The 13,251-nt window shown below is 49.7% G+C and overlaps 1 protein-coding gene across 2 annotated transcripts in view; it reads right to left on the minus strand.

The window, feature by feature from the left end:
• Nfatc2 (nuclear factor of activated T cells 2) overlaps positions 1-6,747 on the minus strand; it is a 116,137-nt gene extending 109,390 nt beyond the window's left edge. For both annotated transcript variants that reach the window (XM_028859020.2, XM_028859021.2), the window contains exon 1: positions 6,431-6,747. In XM_028859020.2, the coding sequence (XP_028714853.1) occupies positions 6,431-6,560 (130 nt within the window). In that variant the 5' untranslated portion in view covers positions 6,561-6,747. The remainder of the gene's footprint in view (positions 1-6,430) is intronic.
• Positions 6,748-13,251: the final 6,504 nt, after the last annotated feature.

Here is a 13,251-nt window from a genome sequence, read left to right on the forward strand (position 1 = left end):
ACAGACACCACACCCCTCATGGTCCATCCGCTCTTCTGGTTCAGGATACATCAAGGCCGAAGGAAAAGGCTCTCTGTCCCCCCGGGGAGCCAGAATGCTTAGGACATCCTGATTTGTCAGGGTCGGTCCACAGTCACAAAGCCCGTGCTGCTGGGGCAGGAATCCCCACACCTCGCAGGAATCCCCACACCTCGCTGAACCTTCACTTCTGCCCCAGCGGGGTGCCCATTGTCCTCATCAACCCATGGCACAGATAAGAAACACGAGCCAGGAACCAAAGTCACGTGACCTCCAGCGGCCCTCCAAGGGGCCCTAGCAACTTTGTATCCATCTGATGGAGGAGCACTGATCTGCTTGCGGCAGGCCTGGCAGTTCTGCTCAGCCCAGTCTCCAGAGAGCCAACGAGTCAAACCAGGGCTTTCTAGTTTTACATGTGATGCTCTGACTTGCACAGTCTGCGGGGGACAAGGGCTGAGGTGCCCCCAGGAAGCACGCATGACAGAGAAGGAAGCAAAAGCAGGGGCTGGGGATGTGGCTCATCTCTGAAGAGTGCTGGCCTAGCTTGCACAAATCTCGGGGCTCCGTCCCTAGCACCTCACAAAACTGAGTGTAGTGGTACATGCCTGTAATCCCAGCACTTGGGAAGTGGGGTCAGAAGCATGGGGAGCTCAAGGTCATCCTTGACTACAGAGAAAGTTTGAGGCCAACCTGGGCTATATGAGATGAGGGAGGAAGAGAGGAAGAAGGAGAGAAGAGATGAAAAGGAGGGCAAACTTCTCCCTTATGTCCGCTTTGTCCAGTTCTACTTTGCTGGTGTAAGGCCCAAGAGAGACGCGCCAACCCTCCCACTTCTAAGGGTCATCACATACAGGGGCTACCACGAGGGCAGCCTGTTGGACACAGTTGGAGGCTGCAGCTCTGGGGTGCTCTGGAGACCCCCTCTGGCTGCGTGCCGTAGGCTGAGCAAAGACTCGGACCCCAGGTGCCCGACTCCAGAGAGGTCTTGCATTGCCCATGTGTGAGCTACATTTCTTGCACTCGGCTCACCACCTTCTGGGGCTGCTAGCCCTGGAGACAATCTGAGTGCTGCTGTTTTCAGAGTCTATGTGTGCCTCTGCTCCAGATCAGAACTTAATGATAAGGGACAGTGAGCCTTTGCAGCGAGGATGTCGGAAGCCATCCTAGCCCCCTGCCTCTCTGATCAGGCCTCTGCACCCTTTTCCTGGGCCACCTGGAGACCTAATTTGTCTAAAGCAGGTTCATTAAGGCTTGTCTTTAACTTGACACAAAGGCAGCATCTCTGGACGTCATGTGTGTCCAGCAAGCCAGCTTACTTAGCATACAGGCCTATTTTTAGTCACACCAACAAAAGCCAGTTACTATATCACAGCACCTCATTTGTCCCCATTTGTTTACCAGGACGTGTCCCATACTGGCTCCACGGTATCCAGGCAAAAGCAGGGACCAGGTCTCACTCATCCGCACACCCACTGGGCCTGGCACAAAGCCAACAGGCCATGTGTTTGCTGGAAGGATGAGGTTTTCATTGTCCCTTGCAAATGGGTTGAGAGCAGGTGTTCTCAAGCTGAAGTGCAGGTGACATGAGGGATTGGTCCAGGGCTCCCTCGAGAAATGTTGTAAAAAGCACATGGCAGTGGGAGCTGGGAGAGGCAGTGTCCTGGGGGACACCGGTGAAGGGTGTGTGTGTGTATACGCTGTGCTCAGGACATACGTGTGTTCACTGAGCCACTTCGTGCGTGCCTGTGTGTGTGTGTGTGTGTGTGTGTGTGTGTGTGTGTGTGTGTGTGTGAGCGGTATCTGTGGTTTTCATCAGCTTTTCAAAGAGCGTGAGCCCAGCAGTGTAAGGGAAGCGGAAACAGACTGAAAACAACAAGCAATGATCAGGAGCCCATGTTTGACCTCAGCAAGGTCAAGGCTGGTCCCATACACTTGAGCCAAAAGGGAGTCAGAGGAGGGAATGCATCAGACCTACTGAGGCAAACTGGTAGTGATCACTGCCAGCATATCTGTCCCCAACACAGCACCCAGGTGACAGGACACTTTCTGGAGTTGACCACGGACTCCCGGGGAATTCCAAGTTGGAAGGAGGAAGAACCCACTGCACCACAAACCTTCCCAGGGGCATTCTAACGGAAGGGGCCACCAACAGCAGCACATCTCCTCTGTGTGATCAGCAGGGTGTGATCAGCAGCTGCCAGGACCCTATAACCCTAATCCAATTCTCTGCATGAGATAAACTTGGACAACTCATCCACTAGAAGAGAAATGAAAGTGCTCTTGACACATTTCCAGGCAAATAAACGTGGAGATCCAGCTGGACGACATGGATCACTTCTTAGATACACTTAGATACCAAAGCTGATTCCTATAGAAACAGAGGGGCATAACCAGGGTGGGTGAGTCTGCTCTGCAGGGAAAGGGGCTGGCCACCAAACCCAGCCACCTGAGTTCCATCCCTGAAACCCATGTGATGGAAGCAGAGAACTGACTCCCACAAGTTCCTCAGCGTAGAAAGGAGAGAAACCTAAGGCCAACTACACACATGAGACTATTACAGAGAAGCCTCACTTGGGAATATTGCTGGAAAGGACCTTACTATACAGTCAAACCGATATCACCACCACAAGAAAATATACAGAGTGGCCAAGTAGAGTTTATACTGGGAATGATGACCTTACTTACAGTATATACTTATATACTTACACTTAGCTGACCTCTTACTATATAAGCCAATATACAACAGGTCTAAGAATAAGATTATATTTTCTCATAGATACTCACATATCTTTTTATACACTCAAATCCCATTCCTAATAAAACTCCCAGGAAAACAGGAATGGATATCTTCTGAGCATAACAAATGCATACATCTAAATCCTACACCAGCATTTGAGGTCCTCCTCCCAAAGTCAAAATCAAGGCAAAAGGGACCGGGGAAATGGTTCATCAGTTAAGAGTGTCTGCTTGCACTATTTGTAATAGCCAGAACCTGGAAACAACCTAGATGCCCGTCAACGGAAGAATGGATGAAAAAAATGTGGTACATATACACAATGAAGTACTACTCAGCAGAGAAAAACAATGAAAGCATGAAATTTGCAGGCAAATGGATGGAACTAGAAAAAATCATCCTGAGTGAGGTAACCCAAACCCAGAAAAACAGTCATGGTATGTACTCACTCATAAGTGGATTCTAGATATAAAATAAAGAACAATCAGACCACAACCCATAGAACCATGGAGGCTATATATATAGCATGGAGTTCCCTAGGACGACTGTGGCTTATAATAAATTTCAGTTTTACTCAATTATTGAAAAAAAAATAGCCAAATGAATGGAAACACATGAACTATGAACCAAAGGCTGAGGGGCCCCCAGCTGGATCAGGCCCTCTGAATAGGTGAGACAGTTGATTGGTTTGATCAGTTTGGGAGGCAACTAGGCAGTGGGACCGAGTCCTGTGCTCATTGCATGAGTTGGCTGTTTGAAACCTGGAGCTTATGCAGGGACGCTTGGCTCAATCTGGGAGGAAGGGACTGGACCTGCCTGGACTGAGTCTACCAGGTTGTTCTCAGTCCTCGGGGGAGGTTTTTCCCTGGAGGAGGTGGGAATGGGGGGTAGGCTGGGAGTAAGGGGAGGGCGTGGGAGGGGGGAGAACAGGAGAACGCGTGGATGATATGTAGAACTGAATGGTATTGTAAAATAAAATAAAAGGAAAGGAAAAAATTTCTTTTCATACATTAAAAAAAAAAAGAGAGAGAGAGAGTCTGCTCTATAGAGGACCAGAGTTCAGTTCTCAGCATCTATATTGGGTGGCTCACAACCAACTCTAGCTCCAGAGGATCCAATGCCCTCTTCTGGCCTCTGCAGACAACTGCATGCACACAGTGCACATACTTGCACACAGTTACACACATACAGTTAAAAATAAAATATTTTTTTTAAAAAAAGATAAAGATGGCTGGGTGATGGTGGTGCACACCTTTAATCCCAACACTCAGGAGGCAGAGCATGGATCCTGTGATTCGACCTTTACAAACCAGGAGGCAGAGGCAGGTGGATCTCTGTGAGTTCAAGGCCAGCCTGGTCTACATAAAGAGTTCCAGGACAGCTAAGCACATTCCACCACTGCCAATGATCCAACCTCCCAAAACTTTCTTATGTGCCTTCACTGGTTTTCATGTGGCATCTGTCTCGCTGTTGACCCTTTTCTTCCCATGGATTGTGCCAGGCTCATGGCCAGCTAACTTAAGGCACATCATTGAGACACTATCATCCTAGATAAAGTTCAGCACAGCTCTCAGGAAGTCCTACCATGCTTGCCCCTCCTACACCCAGAGACCTCACTTTCCAACAGATTCCCAGAGCATCATTCACTGCACCCGAGCAAGGGTCTCACATAGTGACTTTCCTAAGAATACAATTTGGAAAGGAGGCACCAGGAAGGAACTCACAGGTCCCTCCCCTCCAGGGAAGTCAGGTCAACAGCAGTGAATCAGGCTGGCAGTATGTACCCTTGACATAAGAAGAGAATGGCCCCCCACTCCTAAGATCTCCCAAACACCTCTAGCCCTAATCTAACCATGAGAAAAACAACAGAAAAACTCAAAACACAGTGCCATAGGCCTGTGATCCCAGCACTGAAGACGTTGTGGTAAGGAGGCTGTCTAGTTCCAGGACAGCCTAAGCTACATGATACCCTGTCACAGACATAAATTAAATAGGCTGCATATAACATATCTATGGCACCTATTTCTAACACAGTACTTCAAGGCTATGAAAGCACACACACACACACACACACACACACACACACACACACACACACGCACACTGAAAAAGCATGAACTTTTCTTAATGACCAAGGATCAGCACCAAATAGATAAACCCTGCTAATGCCCATAACAAGAGGGAGGGGTGCTGGGTCTATGAGAATTCTGGGTTGCTGTCATAGTGCTTCTATAAATGGGAAACTGGAACCCCGAAATAAAGTTTATTATTTAAAAAACAACAACACAGGTTACTAGGCTTCCACATGGTCATTAAGCTACCCATCTGATGGCCACCGAGCCCCACTTGCCAAGAAAAACTATAAAAAGCACCTCCCACCAGATTTGGCTTGGAAACTATTTCCCCGGAAATCCTTACCCTCCACCCTCACCTCAGAAAGAGAGAGAGAGAGAGAGAGAGAGAGAGAGAGAGAGAGAGAGAGAGAGAGAGACTGTAAACCTGAGAACACACCGCCAGACATGACTTTAATCTTAATGAATGCAGAGACCACTGATATGTGTGACTGGCTTACAGATTCCTAACTGTGTCTTTTCAATGGAAGGCTGTCCCCAGAATGGAACTCTAAAACACCAACACTGGCTCCTCCACTACTGTCACCACCTCTAGCCAAAACACAAAACTGTCACCAAGCAAGTCTCTTCCCAAAGGTCACCCACGAGGAACCTGCTGGGGAAAAGGGTTCATGTCACCAGGACTCAGCAACAGACATCTTTGCCCAGCCAGCATCACAGCCCTTCCTACGCACCAGGCACCACCAGATGCCAGCAAGCCTGGAGCCATCGGGGCATCTGGAGGCTGCCAGCAGCAGCCTTGCCCCTGAGCCTGCCACAAGCATGGGCTGAGCTGTTAAAATCAGGAAGCCCGGTTAGGTTCTTGTTTGCTCCCAGACAACAAGCTTTCTAACCAGAAAATGTGAGGCTTGGCATAAAGCCTCCTCCTGACTCTGACAGAGTGTTGCTGAATACTGAAGTGATGGGGGCGTTTGCCCAGCCCCCAGCAACAGAGAGCAACTGAAGGCACAGACTGAACTTAGGCAGAAATAACTCGTGTCTTCCTCACCCAGGTGCCCATCTCCTACAGCAAGGGTGAGGGGCTGGTGGAAGATCACTTAGTAAGCTTCGCTGGTCCACCTGCGGTGACTGCAAACTCAGAGAGGAAATGGGCCAGCCTCCTGACACCCAAGGCAAACCACCCTCTAGCATTAGACACACAGCCTCTTCCTTAGTTTCAACACAAAGTCCCCAACAACCGGCTTCCAGGATGCGGCAGGGCCACTGTCTCAGGGGTAAGATTGTCAGACTCTGTAGCAGCCTCCCTGGCATCCTTGGGCACACACTCCTCCACCGACTCCACTCTCAGAAGGATAAAGACATCACTTCCACTACCTCTGGGGTGTCCGGGGGACCTGACCATCCTTTGTTTATGCTAACAGCGACCCTCAGGAGGAACTGGAAACCACCCCTCAGGATGGTGCAGCCACTGTCTCCAGCTAACCTCCCTGTCACCAGGGCAGGGGCAATCCCTGCTGCAAACTCCTGGAGGAAGCCCTGCACCGGGTCCCCAGGCCCCGTGTCCCCGCCAGGGCTCGAGGGCCAGGCGGGGGGAGCCTCCACCGACCTTCGATGGGGTTCAGATAGTCATAATCGAAGAGGATGGAAAAGTCCAGCTCGTCCTGGGGACTGCCCCCGGGCTCGTGGCCTGGGCCGTCCCCACCGTCGGGGTCGGGCTGCTGCTCGGGGACGTCCATGGCTCAGGGCAGCCGGGCTACGGGGCCTGGTAGGGTCTCGGTGAGGGGAGGAGGCTCGCGCGAACCAGGGTCACCGTGTCTGGGGCGCACGCCGGGGCCGGGGATGTCTCCCGAGCGCAGTGGGTCCTGGACGCGTCTGGGGAGCGGGTGGCGGCGCCAGCTTCCTGCTCGAGGCACCTGTTGCAGCCTGGAGGGGGCGGGGGCGGGACGGCGGTGGCTGGCGGGGCGGGGCGCCACCCGGACGGGGAGGGGCACAGCCCGGTCTGGCCTGAGTGACAGGCCCAGGCAACTTCTGCTTCACCTGCCACTGTCTGGCCCACGGTCCCGCCAGAAGCTGCAGCTTGCGAGCTCTACCTTAGGGAGCATTCGCTAAGCCTTTCCTGGTCCCTCTCCTTCGCTGGGGAGGGGTGCCCTGTCTTCTCTGGCACGCCCACAGCTGTGGTGCTGTTCCAAGTGTATGACTTGCAAGCCCCAACCTCAATGGACCAGGCCTGGACCACCTACCACATGCCACCCAGCATACAGCAGCCACTGTAGCCCTGTGAGACAGATAAGGGATAAAGATCACGACATACTTTGACCACCAGGAGAGGGTGGGCAGGCTTTGGCGCCAGGGGGAAGTGACACGCGAATGACGATCTGGGGACCCTGTCCTGGCAGTGAGAACAGGAAGTGGTCTGGTGTGTGGGAGGCAGGGCTGACAGGTAACATCCTGCTGATGTAAAACGTAGATTACCAGGCTCCTCCCCACGGCTTTTGGTTCCATAAGTCTGGATTCAAGCCCAGGAATATGGATTTTTGATCAAGCCCCCAAGGTGAAAGTGTGGTAGCTGCTGAACACACCAGAACCCAAGGCCACCCTCCAATGAGCCTTCCAGCTTATAACTTCTCAAACTGAGAAACGGGTAGTGGTCCCCGATGCCCCTGGTTACAATGACCTGAACAGCTTTTTAAAGGTCAGGCCTTCACATGGGGCCACATGTGAGGAGGCGATTAAGACTTCAGGAAAAAAATCAAAAGATCAGAAGTCTGGGTGGGAGGAGCCTCAGGTCCTGGCCACACCCCAGGCTTGATGATAATGACACCACTGGGTCATCGTGGACCAGGAGGAAGGGGACAGAGGCAGGCACTCTTTGGGGGGCGCCACTTCTCCACCACGGAGGTCTGCTTTCAAGCTACCCATCATTGAACTGGGCGTAGTCACGCATGCCAATAATCCCAACACCCGAGAGGCAGAGGTAGGAAGATTGCTTCAAGTTTGGGGTCATCCTGGGCTAGAGAGAGAGAAACTCTCGAAGCCAGAAACAAAGGAACGGCTCTCACCATTCTTCCCACAAACATTTGCTGAGCTGCAGCATCTGCAAGGCCATCCCTCTGCCCTCGTCACGGACACAGAAGTGAAGGAGCACAGCTGTGTGTAGAGTTTCCTAACACCCAGGCACACACTGCAATCTCGTGGAGACCAGTTAACATGTTCAGCTTCCCGCGCCTCATGGGGCACCAATTTAACCAGAACACTAAAAGTTGGTCATGGGACTCCTGGCATCTGCGTTTTTAAAAAAGCTCTCCATATGCTTCCAAATGAGAGGCCAATGTGACAGCAACTGGTTCAGACTCCAGCCAAGACCTTGATATCCACATCTCTAGGAGGAAATGGATCTTCACAGGTCCTTACAACAGGGGTCCAGGTCAGACTCCGATATTTGGCCAAGGAGAAACAAAAGACCCACTGTCATACGGATGAAGACAAGCTCTTGAATCCTCATCCACCCCGCCCATTCTTTCCCATTCTTTCCTATCCCTCTATCCCAGTGGTTCTCAACTTTCCTAAGGCTGACACCCTTTAATACAGTTCCTCATCGCCCCCAACCATCAAGTTATTTTCGTTGTTACAATTAACTGTAATTTTGCTACTGTTATGAATTGCAATGTAAGTATCTGTGTTTTCTGATGATCCTAGGAGACCCCTGTGAAAGGATCATTTGATGCAAAGGGGGTTGTGACCCACAGGTTGAGAACTGCTGATCTGCCCCACCCATGATGACTAAATGCTTCTGATCAAGTGGTCATCCTTTGTGCCTGCCCAGAATCCTTTCTCCTCTGTTCTGGTAACAGCTCCCAGGGGTGCTCATCTGGGAAGCTACTTTCTCTTCAGTGTTAGGACCTGAACCCAAGGTCTCATGAATATTAGGCAATTATTACACCACTGAACTGTACTCCAGCCCCTGGGAAGCTGCTTTTAAGAGGAGCTTGGTAGAAATATCAACACAGTTGTCCCTTCGTGCCTGATGAAGAAGAGAATGAATTGCCCAGATCTGGCCAATCAGAGAATTTTATCTCCAACGACCTATGAGATCCACTAAGGTGGAGGCCATGACAACCTCATTCACAGCTTTATGTACAGTGGTGTATTCATGAATGGAGCTTGGGTGGATACATGAGTATTTGAATAGAGAGATGTTTGTACAGAAGGATGAATGGTTTAGGTGGATAAATGTGTGGATGGATGGATGGATGGATGGATGGATGGATGGGTGGATGGGTGGATGGATGGATAGATGGATGGATGGATGGGTGGATGGGTGGGTGGAAGGATGGATGGAAAGATGGGTGGATGGTGGATAGATGGATGAATGGATGATGGATGGATAGATAGATAGATAGATAGATAGATAGATAGATAGATAGATAGATAGATAGATAGGATGTATGTTTAGATGGATGGGTGGATTGATATACGGATGGGTAAATGGATGTACAGATGGGTGGAGATGGGAAGAAGGGATAGATGGCCTGACTCTCTTTGTATGTATAAGTTTCTCTTTAACTATCCTCCTCTCTGAGGCTAAACCTGGCTACCCAACTGCTAGGACAAGAACCTACTTCCCTCCAGTCTGGTCTTGCTGTCCCCAAGAACAAGCTGAGCCAATGAAGGGAAGATGGCCTCTCCACTGATGGAGTGCTCCACATGAGCCAGCCTTGGGAAGAGCCGTTCCCCACCTTCCCACTCAGAATGTTGACTTGGTTGTCCTTCAGAAAAGTAGGCATCTTCTCAGACCAACCTAGATCTGACCTCTGCACTAAGGCAGGTTATTCCAGGGAGGGTTCAGACCAGGCCCTGACCCACAGCAATGCTCTCATGGGAGCTGTGGAGCAAGGGGCATTCTTTTCTCAAGGCTAGCTTGAGGGCTGGGGCCTTGGGCTGGGGAAATGCGTATTCTTTTATTCCAGAGCAAGAATGGGAGGAGAAAACATGGCCTCTATGCATGGGAGGCCCCGGATCGGGTGGGACAGAGGCCTTGACAGTACAGCTCCATGGCCCTTCTCTTGCTCTGCTGCTGACATCCCTGTAAAGGCATTTTCATGTCTCCAGCCTCCCCAACAAAAGCACAGTGGTCTCTCTTGGATATGCAGGCTCAGACTGCCCGTTTGGGTATCCAAAAGAGATCTCCAAAGCCAATCCCTGATGCTGTGTTGTTTTTCCTAACCCCCAGCCCACATATTGCACTCCCATTCATCCACCAGAAATCAGAGTGGCTCTCCTCTCCTCATCCCACACTCAAACTCAGAAACTGAGGGAAAGTCTTTTTCAAACGTATCGCAAAACCTGACCATCTCTCGCCAGCTCCACCATTCTTCCTGCTCATCATCCAAGGCCCCATCACCTCCCTCCTGCTGGACCACAGCAGCTTCCTCTTCGGATCCGCTGTTTCCACTTGTGCCTGAACACTGAGCAACAAGAAGGGTTCTTTAAAAATCTACATCCAGGGCCTGGAGAGCTGGCTCCATAGCCGAAGCACTGATAGGCTTGCAGACGACCTGAGTTTGGTTCTTGGGATCTACATGACGACTCACAAGCACTGATGACGTCAGTTCCATGGGGTTCAAATACCCTCTCTGGGCATTGCATGAACATGGTGCAGATACATACATTCATGCAAAATATTCATACACATAAAAATCCTAAACATTCACATACTTGGGAGTCACCAGGGAGATGGCTCAGCAGGTAAGAATATATCTGCTCTTGCAGAGGACCTGAATTTAGTTCCCAGCACCCCCATATCAGGCAGCTCACAATTGTCTGTAACTCCAACTCCAAGGGATCTGATGCCCTCTTCTGGCAGGCACTCACAGACATAGTCACAGAGACACAGACATATACATGTAATTAAACTCTTTTAAATATATATATATATACATACATACATACATACAGCAACCCTCCAGTAGCATCCTGTCAAGTTTAGAATGAAACAGAAAGGCCAAGTTCTATGTCGGCTCCCTCAGCTGTTTTGAGTATCTTGCCCAACCACCCTCTCTCTCTGCCTGTGGATCAGTGACCTGCTCTGGAAAATGCCCAGCATGACCCCACCACAGGGCCTTTGCACCTGCTGTTTCCTCTGATGCTATCGTTCTTTGGCCACGTCTTAGCTCCGACGTCACCTCCCCAGAGAGACTCTCTTTGCCTGCCCCCAGAAGAAATGACACCCGGGGCATCCTCTGTCCCTTCCCATGCTTCCTGTCAGCCCTGCCCCTGCCCCATTCTTTATGTGCATATGTATTTAATCTATTTGCTACCTATTCTTAAAAATGAATGTGAGTGCTTGGAAGGCAGGGGCAAGGGATATCCATTTTCTTCATTTGAATATCTAGGGTAGCCAATTTTAGCAAATAGAAACATAAGATACCCAGTTAAGTTTGAACTTTAGACAGCTAATTCTTTTTAAAAACATAGGTCCTTAAATACTGTATGGAGAAATAATTGTGTTGAATTTTTTTCAGTGTTTATATGGAATTCAAGGTTTGTATATGAGCATGTTCACCTGTGTGCTTGTGTGTGGAGGCCAGTGGACAGCCTCAAGTGCATCTCTGACGTGGTCCACCTTCTCATTTTGTTTTGAGATGGGGTTTCTCGATGTTCTGGAGCTTCCCAAGTAAGTCTAGGCTGGCGGAACACGGAGCGCCAAGGACCCACCTCCCGACACCTCTCTGGGGCTGGGATTGCAAGCACACAGCACTATGCCCTAAATGTTTTTTTCTAATATGGGTTTCAGGGTTGATCTCAAGTCTTCATGCTTACAGAGCAAGCACTCTATGGACTTAGCGATCTCCTGAGCCATTAAAAGTCAGACTTCACTGGCTTCTTGGTTCTTTACCTGTCTGTCCTCAGGCCTTCAGTGATACCTAGTGTGACATGGAAGGATGGTGATGGGATAATGGGCCCAATGCTTCCCCCTGGGGGACAGATCAGGGACAAAATCTGAGAAGAGGTATGATGGCACTGGACTGATAGATTGGAGGCTATGACAATCAATGTCACTTTGCACGTGGGTACCCAAGCCTCAAGCATGGGTATGTGACCTGTGACTGTTTCTACATGAACATTTCATCTGACACAGTGGCTTCAGAGACACACTGAAAACACATGGTGTTTTTAAAAGAGAGAAGAATCTGTTCTGTGTATAGAGAATGTCCTGTTAAGTTCATCAGAGAGTCCCGAAACAAGTAACGAAGAACAAAATAAAAATGCATATTAATAAAGACACTCTCCAGATGAGGAGCCAGGGAGACACACACGTGCTACAGTTGGGACACACACACACACACACACACACACACACACACACACACTTCCAAACTGACCTTCCAGAAGGCCAGTGGCTTCCACAGGTACAAACACGAATGTCTCACCAGAACCAGTTTTGAGGGATAAATAAGAACAGCCCAACTCAAAGGCCCTGGATCCCATGTGATCTCTTCCTGGACTACAGGATGCTGGCCTTTTCTATACCTCCGTCTCCTTCACTGCCAACCAGAGTAACAGCAGTAGCAGCTTCCTGGGGTGTGATGTGCATGGCCACCAGCACCCCACGCTTGGGAAGACCCACTTGGGAAAACCTTGCACATGGCTTAGTGTTCAGCTGTTGCATCATTGAATTCTCACTAAAATTGGAGCAGGATGCTCTGAGCCTTTCTTTTGTGCAGTGCCCTGATACTAACTGCAGAATTTAATGAATAAGCCATAAATTCTGGCCACAAACCCCATATCCCAATGACAGCCTCTATGACCACTGACTGCAAAGAGCAGGGGCCAAGCACTGTAAATCCAATCGGAAAAGTAGGATCACTCTCTACTAGATTCCTGAAGCAATCAATCCCCAACTTCATGACACTCTAGGATCCATTACTGCTCTGGATGCTGATAATGTCATATTGATAGAGGTGTTTTGCTATCAGGGTCTGGCTGAGGAGTAGGAGAAGAGGATCAAAATCACCAGGCAAGCTGATGCACACCCATAATCCCAGTATTTCAGAGACAGAGGCAGGGGGATTGCTACAAGTTTGATGCCAGCCTGGGCTACAGAGTAAGTTTTATCTAAAAATACATTGCTAGGCCACCACCCTCAAAAGAGCGAAATTCAAGAGGTGGCAAACTCGACTGTATCCTTTTACAGTTATTTCGTGTGTGCACATGTGGAGGTCAGGGGACAATTTCGTGGAATCTGATCCTTCCATCTACCATGCGGGGTGTGGGAACTGAACTCCAGTCCTCAGGCTTGGCAGCAAAAGCACTCTTAACCTGGAGAACCATTTCATCACCCTTAAACTATATTTTTGTGCCTTGTTTATTGAAAGCAAGTTATTATACACAAAACAAAAACCCTCCATGGTAAACAAACTCCCGAGA

The sequence above is a fragment of the Peromyscus leucopus genome, chromosome 1 (genome assembly GCF_004664715.2).
Source record: "Peromyscus leucopus breed LL Stock chromosome 1, UCI_PerLeu_2.1, whole genome shotgun sequence".
In the NCBI taxonomy this organism is placed as follows: Eukaryota; Metazoa; Chordata; class Mammalia; order Rodentia; family Cricetidae; genus Peromyscus; species Peromyscus leucopus.